General features: G+C 38.6%; 1 protein-coding gene across 1 annotated transcript; it reads left to right on the top strand.

Annotated features, from left to right (window-relative positions):
* The first annotated feature begins 3,957 nt into the window (after positions 1–3,957).
* On the top strand, positions 3,958–9,417 carry LOC108012016 (putative fatty acyl-CoA reductase CG5065). The gene is made up of 6 exons (XM_017077293.4): positions 3,958–4,109; positions 5,928–6,163; positions 7,279–7,673; positions 8,214–8,323; positions 8,390–8,846; positions 8,932–9,417. Exons 2-6 carry the CDS (start codon positions 5,942–5,944, stop codon positions 9,347–9,349), a joined length of 1,602 nt encoding a protein of 533 aa, XP_016932782.4. The 5' UTR covers positions 3,958–4,109; positions 5,928–5,941; the 3' UTR covers positions 9,350–9,417.
* The last annotated feature ends 897 nt before the right edge of the window (positions 9,418–10,314 follow it).

The following is a 10,314-nucleotide window of genomic DNA, read 5'->3' as shown; positions in this document are numbered from 1 at the left end:
AGGTTTACCAATATCAACTAATGGATAGGAAATTGTGTTGGTTTATTAATATCTGGCTCGTATTCGGCTTACGCAATCCAGAATGTTTAACCTCGCTAAGTAGCCAGCAAGACTAATTTTAATTGGCAATTTTCAATAAGTTGTCGAGCCATTTAACCTCTGTTGCTCCTTTCACCTGAACAGAGATAATTGGCCACAAACCTTAAATTGAATTTAATTTATTTAAATACTTTGTTTAGTTCCGTTTATTTAGCATTCGATGTTTATAAACATTTTTCGTATGGAACACTTGACTTATTAAAAAGGTATCAATGCCATCGCCGGCCAATTATATTTGTAATTACTTGTCAACCACCCTATATCAAACAAATTAACTTGGTTATTTTTATGGGCTTGTTAGTACCTATTAATTGTGCTGCACTTATTACTTTATCTATAAAAAATAAAGTCTTTTAAAATTAGTTCTTTAAATGATTTATAATTATATGATTTATCCACATTTAATCCATTTGAGAATACTTTATTGATATTAACATGTCAATGAAATCCGTAATACCCCTTTATTCAGATAATAACACCAATTAAAATAAACTTAGCAGCTCCATTTCAATAAATGGATAATTTTTCATTAGTTGCAATCAGTAGATTCCATCTTAAACTGTTAGGAGGTGGGTAGAGCATATGACCAGATATAGGAACTGATACCAATGTTGATCCAACCGATCCCAAGAGCCCAGGCCACCGCTCACCAATTTAATTCTCCACGGCTTTTAGAATTATAAACATTGTAATAAATAATATAATTGTCATACAAATGGCTATATGGCTAGGTCGGGAGGCGATAAGTGGTTTAGGAATGTACCCCAAGCCAGGTGAGAGTTAGTCCAGCTAATTAAATGCATATCTTGCCACTTTGCGTCAGCAGCCGGTGTTGACTTGTTTTAAATGGAAAAATAATGGCCGAGCCCACGCCGCGGATGGGGAGTGTGGAAAAGTCCCCAGACCTGGACAATATTGCGTGCCGATATGCGTAAACAACAGAACGACAAATGACAAGCTGGCCCAGTCAAGCTGCGATAAGCAAATATGAGTATTTCCAATCGCATTACCACGATTTGCAACTGGTTTCCCCTGGGAGTAGTTAATGTGATGCAATTGAAAAACATCAACAGTCAGTAATAAACTACGTTAAGAACTAGGGGACTCACTATAAATGAAAGAACATAATTTTAATCAATTTATTGCCAATTGAGTAATACCAAGTATTACCCATTTCAGTATAAGACTGTAATTTTTTGAAACTATAAAGTTAAATACAATTTGGTTGCGATTTTTATGTGTTATTTATCGCAGCTATAAATCCTTTTCTAACATGTTCACACCAGCACATTTATATAGTTGCGAAACGTAGTTTGAATAGAGGTATACCCTATAAGCACGGTAGCCAGCTGCTTTGTTGACTCAGGTCAAGCCTTAATGTGTTCTACTTAGACGTTAATCGAATCTCGAACACATAGCAAATATTTAGTGTTATTTAGTATTCAGTTGCCGCGAAAGCAACCAAGATTTGCAATTATGTTTGATTTATGGCATTGGTCCCGATCTATTGGGTGGAAATCCCATTTATTCCATCCGTAGTTCCAGCTTCACCTCTTAACTCCAGTAATCATTTGAAAAAAAATTGCATAATGATGGCCGCGACTGATTGAATGCATGGTACATATCTACTCAAGCAACCAGTTTATAATTGCTGGATTATTCATCGGTAATGTACAATCAAAAAATACGATGGGGAGTTGGAGTTGGCGAATCAGGAAGGTGATTAAAGAATCGAATAGGGCGGTTCTAAAATACCAGAAGTGAGTCAGATATATTATTGCTTTGTAGAGATTGGAAAATGTTAAAGATTAGCACATTAAATAAATTCGCCACCTTTCATATTTTCATATTTTTATATTGTTTTATTTTTAATCAATTAAACAAGTGTTAAAATAAAACTTGTACTAACAGGATTAGTGTTCTAGAAATGGAAAAATCTAATACGAAGTGCTTTAAATCTAGCGAACTTATTCTAATCAAATTCTCAATATTCCAGTTTCCAAATGAGTCATTAGGTTTATACAGTATTTTTACTTAATTCTCACATTAGTTCTAGATTTTTTAATTAAAAACAAAAATATTTTGCGTTTTATTTTTAACAATTGACGTTGGTACATGGAATTTTTTGAGGTAACTCCGCAGTTATTAATTATGAAATATTAAAACAGTTTTACACAAATAGTAAAAACTAAAAAGCTAAAAGTATCTTGTAAGTTGAGACCTCAAGTCACTAATAATATAAGTAACTTTTAGCTTTGAACAAAAAATGTGTGAAAGGCAAATATTTGCTAGTTAGTAACCAAATAGAAACCAAACAGGATCCAGCTGAGATCCAAGATTGTAAAGTAGTTTCCACATAGAAAACGTAAAGTGCAAATGGTAAAGATCAAAGACAATGTCCAAGGAGTTATGTTTATTTTCAGGCACGTGTGTCGAAATCTCTTCCGCTTGTTTATAAACGAAACCCCGCTGGGAACTGGGAAGTTAAAATTCGGTAATTCGTGCGATTCGCGAACCGCTGGTGAGATAGTTTTCTCGGTTCTACGCGTTTACAGAACCAATTAGAGGGGAACTACGAATTGGGCTGCTCCAGGGGCGTCCAATGACTTGGGCTGCCAAATCAAATTATGTCATCAAAGGAAAGGGAAATGGAGTTGAAATTGGTATACAATTGATGAGCTGCGAAGCCTGTTATTAACCGCAAGGCCTGTAGGCCAACAGACCAGGCGGAAAAAAATGAAAACGTAACGGAGACGTTGCTGAATCACAATTTCAAGGTCGTCTCATCACGACATCTTCTGTTCGGTTGTTACCAGATTGTGAAATACCCAGCGATCCTGTGGCTGGTCCAATAGCCCCTCTTTTGCACATCCCCCTCGACCACCAAAATGAACTCACCTGACGGGGCAACTTTTTTTAACTGACCATTATCACTGCTTGCAGCCGTGGATCAGGTTCCCCAAGAGGAAAAAATCTCTTCTACAGCCAAAAATTGCATGAATGCATTTTAGCGCGGAAATGCACTTGTGTGAGTTGCCTGAATCTGTGCATATACAACTACAGTGGAGATTCGGAAACAAAGATTACTATCGCGACATCATAAACTCGATTTACTACATATCATTAACGTTTTAACTCCATGAAAACATATATTTAAAAAAAATTTATTTGTATATATTTCTATCGAAATAACATCATTACTTTAAAAACGAAACATGTGTAGTAGCCTACAACTTGTAGGTTTTTAAAATAATTAACAAGTGGACTATTTTCTTAGAAACGTCTATCCTATTTATAGCCAACAACTTCTCATCCTAGTCCTATTTAATTATATTTCTATGATTTTTCTCAATACTACCATAGTATTTATTATAGTTAAATTACATTAAATAGTGTAAAAGGGTTTACCCTTATAGAAGTAGGACTGTCTTTATGCATCTGATTCGCTGCCATGGATGACATGCGATTTTTTAGGGCCACCTCAAGTGGCTGGCCTTGGTTCGGTGTGGCTCCTTTTTTTGCGGTCGAGGGGAATTTTGTTTTGGACTCCGGCTAGGGTTGCCAGGCTATTCTGCAGTCTTGGCCATCTCCAAGTCGAATCTTGGATGGACGGGAGTTCCATTAGCCATTGCCCTTGCTCGACTTTTGTAGAGCCTTAAGTGCCGTTTAATTGGCTTTAATTCGAGTGTTTCGATTCGGTGTGTGTGTTTTTCGGTTTTATAGTCTGGCTCTGAGGGCAAGCTCATCTTACGGCCAGTGCAACCCGCAACCCGGAAAGCCACTACTCACCTGGCATCCACACCTGTCGGCGCACACGTTCACTGAGCAAGTATTTGTATTTGTGCGGCGTTGGCGAGGCAGCGACGCCGGCAGAGCCGAGTTTCCTTTGAGCCGAGTATAACTTCAAGCCAATTGCCCGCTTTCAATTCAGTTGCCGCTGAGTTTTCAACCGATTCAATTCGCGACCGCAAACAACACTCAAAACATATTCGCCAGTCACCGCCTGAGAAGTGAGTTTCAGATAAAGTCGAGGTGCTAATAACCTGGCCCAATAATCGTTGGCCATCCTAATCCCCCCGTGAACTTTGGCTCCGAATGTGTGTGTGTTTGCCCTTACAATTGACACGAAAAAAAAGGCCCGAAAGAAAACAAAAGTCAATCCAACAATTGCCAACGAAAAGTGTGCGAATGTCATAATTTGCGTGCCTCGAGTTACGTGAATCTGTCCGTCCGGCGATAAAAAGGAGGCGTGAAATGCTGTGTACAGTGTGTGTTGGTTTAGGAAAAAAATAATCTCAGACCAGAGCAGCCTGAACAATGGGAATACAAATTGAATGGAAATTAATGCAGCTAGAATGGCAAAGAGCAAATGCATTCGAGTTTGTGTCTTAAGTCTTTTGTTTGGCCCGCGAAAGGAGAACGGCGAAAAATAACGGTCCCCAAAGGAAGCATTTTTTTAGTGGTTCTGGCATAAATCAAAGCGATTGGGAAATCATGCATGTTTCAGAAAATTATTTCCGGGAAATAAAAGTACTCATAAATTGTACATACAATGGGAAATCATTTCTTAATCCTCATTTTTTCCAGTGATCTTTAACTAGCTACAGATTTGTGGTATAAAGTCATCATTGTATATAGATTAACATGAATTATGATTTTAGGAATAACATAATAATAAGGTATCACCGGAAAGATGATTATAAAAAAAAGATTACAAGTAAATAATATGAAACTATTTAGTATACTTGGGATATTTAAATAGAATAGATATGAAAATATAATAATTACAATAAGATAAAAATAATAATATTTAAACAAAACGTTCATGAATCATGCTCAAATGAATCTACAACTTAGTATAACTTTTATAAAATTATAAAAATAAATGTAAAGCCCCAAGAAAAGTGGCAAAGATAAAAACTAGAATAAGTGAATAACTTATAAATATATTTATAAGCCTGAGGCAAACAATTGTGTTTGCATAAATTACACAATTAACAAGGGTTGTACTCTATAATTTTGTAATCAATCAATATACACAGTTAGGGTAAAAATGTTATAATGAAAATCCCACAAGTGTTAGGCTTTTATGTATTTTGTTTTATGATCCTACAAATTTTAACTTTGTTACATATTAGATTGAAGCTTAACTTTCTTCATAAAAAAGTCAAGCAGCTTTAATTAGTGCAGCCATAAAAAAAGAGTGAAATTAAGAGGCTTAAATTAAACTTCGGCTGACTAATTGGACTTCCACCCGCACTCGCATTGCCCAAGATTGTAATGCACACACTAAAAAGCATAAAAACCTAAAAATAAAAACTCCAAATAAAGCAATGGACCAAACATTAACACATTGTGGGACGGGTACTTTCCAAACATCATAAACAAACAAACGGTGGCCGCTAACAGGTCTTTAAACTTGTCACTATTTACCAACATAAACAGATGATGTGGTGGATGTGCGCGGTGTGATGGGAATGGGAAGCGGTGATGGGGATACCTCCGAAAATCCCAATTGGCCACGGCAATTACACGCAGTTGGTCAACACAGCAGTTGTCTCTGCCCGATCGTATTTCATCAGTAGCCGCCGGTGACATTGAACAAGAATCTTGCTCGCAGTAGGTTAGACAAACAAACGGCCAACAGCTCGATCTTGAAAATATATGGTTGTAATACGACCTGACCTTATCATTCGTCACTTCCTTTGCTCAATTTTGCACGCGAAATTAAAAGCCTAAAAATGACAAATTTTATTAGATCATTAAAATAAAAATACTTAATTTATATCCTGAATGTATTATAACAATATAATGAACGATATTTCTAGATCGCTGCTTAGCCATGGACATATTGAGGAGCGATGTCGAATGCGGCGAGTCCGAAATTGCCAAGTTCTATGCAAACAAAACTATTCTGATTACCGGAGCCACTGGTTTTATGGGAAAAGTTCTGGTGGAGAAATTACTACGAAGCTGTGGCGATCTGAATGTCATATATCTATTGATACGCACCAAAAAAGGAGTCGATCCCAGTGTTCGCAAGGAGCAGTACTTCAAGTGTGTGGTAAGTTCATCTGATTATCTCGCACAACCGGAAATCAATACATTCCTTTATTAACTGCTGTAAATTAGATAATTTATGGCTCGTAAATAAGACCCAGCCCTCTCGCTTTAAGCAGCTTAATTAGCGTCTAATTAGATATACACTCTCTAATGTACCACGTGACGTATACTTAATGCCAATATAAACTGCAATTGAGTGCATCAAATTTCCAAGGAATCTTTGAATGTGTCATGTGCTTATTAAAAATAATTACCTTCGTTTGTGGGTTTTGGAAATTTTTTAAAATCTATAGCTTACGTAAAAAAGTACATTTCCGGGGTTTCTTTAAATATTGACCAATATATAATTACAGCCTTGTAGGGGAAACCACTAAGAATATGCATTTTTCACAATACTATTATTTCATCAGTTGATTGTGGTTTTAAATCATAGTACAGGAATAATTTTATAAGAAAATTTGTATTAAAAGCAGTTTGGATTTACTATTTGCTAAGGGATTAGCTTGTCAAAAATGTATTGTGTTCGAAATTGCCGCATTAGAGTTAATGAGTCATAGGTTGATCACTCCATTTGGAGTCAGCCCAACGTCAATAAAAATCTTACAAAATCCAAAGCGATCACTATTTGCCGACCTTGCCTGCCGATAGCCATAATTTCCACTTCAGTTCGCCTGACAATTCCGAATCTCAACGCACGTGAATTCAGATATTAATTCTATATAATTATAATGGTATGCCATAACTGGTACCGCCGCAGCTGAACTAATATTCCGTTTGCCCTCCATTAAAAGGGAAAACCTCCAACGCGACTCCCGCAAATTACCAAATTATCACACCGCTCAAAGACACAGAAATCTGGTGTGTTACGTCGCCGAGCCCACAAAGCGACCCACTCAAACACATCCATGGCGTTTATAAGTCAAGGTGATCATTATTGGTAGAAAAAATCCAAAAAATTACAATGACTCTTAATTGTTGGACGTTAAGCTGGCGCTAAAACCAGCGACATGGCCCATTAGGCGATTCTTGCCAGCAAGTTTTGGATCCAAATTGCAATTCCAACGCCATGACACTTAACTAATGACCGACCGACCGCCTTGTATTTTGCCTTTTCAGATCTTTAGCAAACTGCTGGAGAAGAATCCCGGCATCGTGGACAAGGTGCGCGTGGTAAAGGGCGATCTGCTGGAGCCGGACCTTGGCCTAAGTGCCAATGACACCAACACACTCGCCTCCAACGTCGAGGTGGTGTTCCACTGTGCCGCCAATGTGCGCTTCGACCAGCCGCTGCGTCCCATGGTCATGATGAACGTGGTGGGCACCCTGAAGGTCCTCCGGCTGGCGGAGAAGATGAGCCACCTGCAGGCCCTGGTGCACGTGTCCACCTCCTACTGCCAGTGCAACGAGAGTGTCCTGGAGGAGCGGGCCTATCCGGCGCCACAGAACCCCTTCTCCATCATCGAAATGGTGGAGACGATGGACGACGCCGCCCTGGCGGAGATCACACCCAAGTAGGTGGTTTGTTATTACCCCAAAAAAATTCTTCGAAATTTAAAGAATATAACAACACAAAGATGGGAATATAAAGTGTTCCTATTAGTCTTTAAAATGCAGATTTTACAAAGGTATCATAGTGGTCTTCACATTTTAATCAGCTATCCCTAAAAATCGGTGATTTGATGTTTTGATTATTATCGATGACTCGACGATTCGGTGATTTGATAATTTGATAAACTCCTAATTTGATGATTCGGTGATTCGATGATTTGATGATTCGATGTTTTGATGATTCGAGGATTTGGTGATTCGATTATTTGATGATTCAATGATTTGATGATTCGATTTATCAAAATAGTACAGCTCCTTTTCTTTAATTTTAATATTCATGCTTTATTATTTTTATTTATATTTTTATTTATAGTAAACAAACATTTAGTTCAAACATTCTAAAAATAACTTGTACTATAAGGCAATAAAATGCCCTGAGTCTCATACTCCTTTAAAGCCATACCTTGGCACCTAATAACTAGTTTCGCTGACTTTTTTTCCAGATTGTTAAACGGCTTGCCGAACACGTACGCTTACAGCAAGGCACTGTCAGAAGATTTAATTTGCAGATACAACAATAAGCTGCCCATAATCATCACAAGGCCCTCGATAGGTGGGTATCAGAGTGTCTACTCTTTGTAATGCCTCCTGGTTAATTGCTTTATTAAATCCATTTCAGTAACGGCCGCCATTCACGAGCCACTGCCCGGCTGGATCGAGGGCGTCAATGGACCCACCGGCCTAATGATCGGAGCCGCCCGCGGCGTCATCCGATCGATGCACTGCAACCCGGACTACGCCTCCACTGTGATCCCTGTGGACAAGGCCATCAACGGAATGATCCTGTGCGGCTATCAGAGGGGTAGGAGCAGTCAGGAGAAGAAGGAGGGCCAACAGAGTTCGGGAGTGGAGTTCTGCAACCTGTGCATCTCTAGCAAGGCCTTGATGTCCTGGGGCGATAGCATCGAGACGGGTCGTCGATTCTTCTACGAAACGCCCCTCAGTTTCGCTCTCTGGTATCCCGGGGGATCCATTAAGAAGAACTACTACCACCACCTATTCTGCGTCATCTTCTTCCACTATCTGCCCGCCTACTTCATCGATTTCTGGCTGCTCGTCTTCGGTCAAAAGCCCTTGTAAGTCTTGGGTTTGGTGTTTTAGTTTATAAGATTTATGATTTGTAAGATACACTTTTAATAACTACTGATTTCATCCTTCCAGCTTGCTAAATGTGCAACGCAAAGTGTCGATGGGTCTGAAGCTGCTGCAGTACTACACAACGAAAGACTGGGAGTTCCGCAACGAGCGGTTCCAGGAAATGAGCAGTCAGCTGAACGCCCTGGATCAGGACCTTTTCGACACCTCGGTGGGCCAGGTAAACTGGGAGACGTACATCAGCAACTACATCGTGGGCATGCGTACCTATATCCTTGGCGAGAGCGAGGCCACCTTGCCACAGGCTCGTAAAGTCCTGCGCCGCCTCTACATCCTCGACTGGGTCAGCAAGATACTGTTCTGGTCCCTGAGCTTCTGGTTCCTGTGGACCCATCTGGATGGCTTTGTGGAGCGCGGAGATGCCTTCATCCGATCCTCCCTCAGCAACATTTACCACGAACGCAACAGCACCATACACGCCTAAGTTCTTTTCTAACTATGTAATTATGTACTTCAAATATAGTCCGCAAGATTTTGTTTGTTTTAAGTCAACATTCTAGGTTTTTCTTTAAATTGGAAGCTGGAAACTGATATAAGTTTAACTAAGATAAATAAAATATTATCAACAAAAAAACAAATAGATAATAAAAATGCAACATCAAGAGGTCAACAGCCCGAAACTATCAAGCCCAAAAGCAAAAACACGAAAGGTCAAAAGCAATAGCGCAACAGGTCTAAAGTAAAAGCTCAAAACTTGCAAAACCAAAAACGCAAAAGTCAAAAAGCAAACTGCAAGGCAAACAAATAATTAAATAGTAGTACTAGTATATTTTTTAAAAGATATTAAATCATACAAAAATAAAGAAGTACTTTTTTACAAAAAATAAATGTTAAATCTAATTTTTAAATATTCGCATGGTTCGCAGCTTAAAATTTGATCTTCGTAATAAACATATTTAGATAGAGTACCAAAGGTGATTTATAGTTTAAGTGTAAAAAAGTTCATTTTGATATGCGCGTTGTTATTTACAATAATTTGTATAGTGCTTATAACAAAAACACATCGTATCCCCACTGAAATTGACACTTAGCCCATGATGATAAGTCATGGTTTAATCTTAGAGTCAAAGAAAAACGTGAACGTGAAACCGATAACATAGAGCACCCTAATCTCTCCCTGGCAACGAATAACCCACCACTGAATTCCTAATGGGCACTCGCAGAGCTTTGCAGTGAGCTTATTCTCTCTCGAGAGAAAATATTATAGTCGTTCAGTTTAAAGATAGCATACATATATACATATGTATCTTCCAAAGTAACAGGGCTGTAAAATGTAGATGGAATGTTAGTAAACGCTGAAAACAAAGTTCTGTTGAGCGGCCCCAATGTTGCGTATACGCCAAGTGGGCTCTGTTAATTGTAACAGACTCAAAATGTTACGTTTTGGAA

The sequence above is a fragment of the Drosophila suzukii genome, chromosome 3, assembly GCF_043229965.1.
Source record: "Drosophila suzukii chromosome 3, CBGP_Dsuzu_IsoJpt1.0, whole genome shotgun sequence".
NCBI classification, from domain to species: Eukaryota; Metazoa; Arthropoda; class Insecta; order Diptera; family Drosophilidae; genus Drosophila; species Drosophila suzukii.
This window is presented reverse-complemented; position numbering and strand designations above follow the sequence as displayed.

Excerpts from the sequence above, each read along its gene's own strand:
- LOC108012016 (XM_017077293.4), top strand. The coding sequence starts at position 5,942 with ATGGACATATTGAGGAGCGATGTCGAATGCGGCGAGTCCGAAATTGCC. Across the intron at positions 6,164-7,278 it reads AGCAGTACTTCAAGTGTGTG|ATCTTTAGCAAACTGCTGGA; the intron begins GTAAGTTCATCT and ends TTGCCTTTTCAG. Across the intron at positions 8,847-8,931 it reads GTCTTCGGTCAAAAGCCCTT|CTTGCTAAATGTGCAACGCA; the intron begins GTAAGTCTTGGG and ends TCATCCTTCCAG.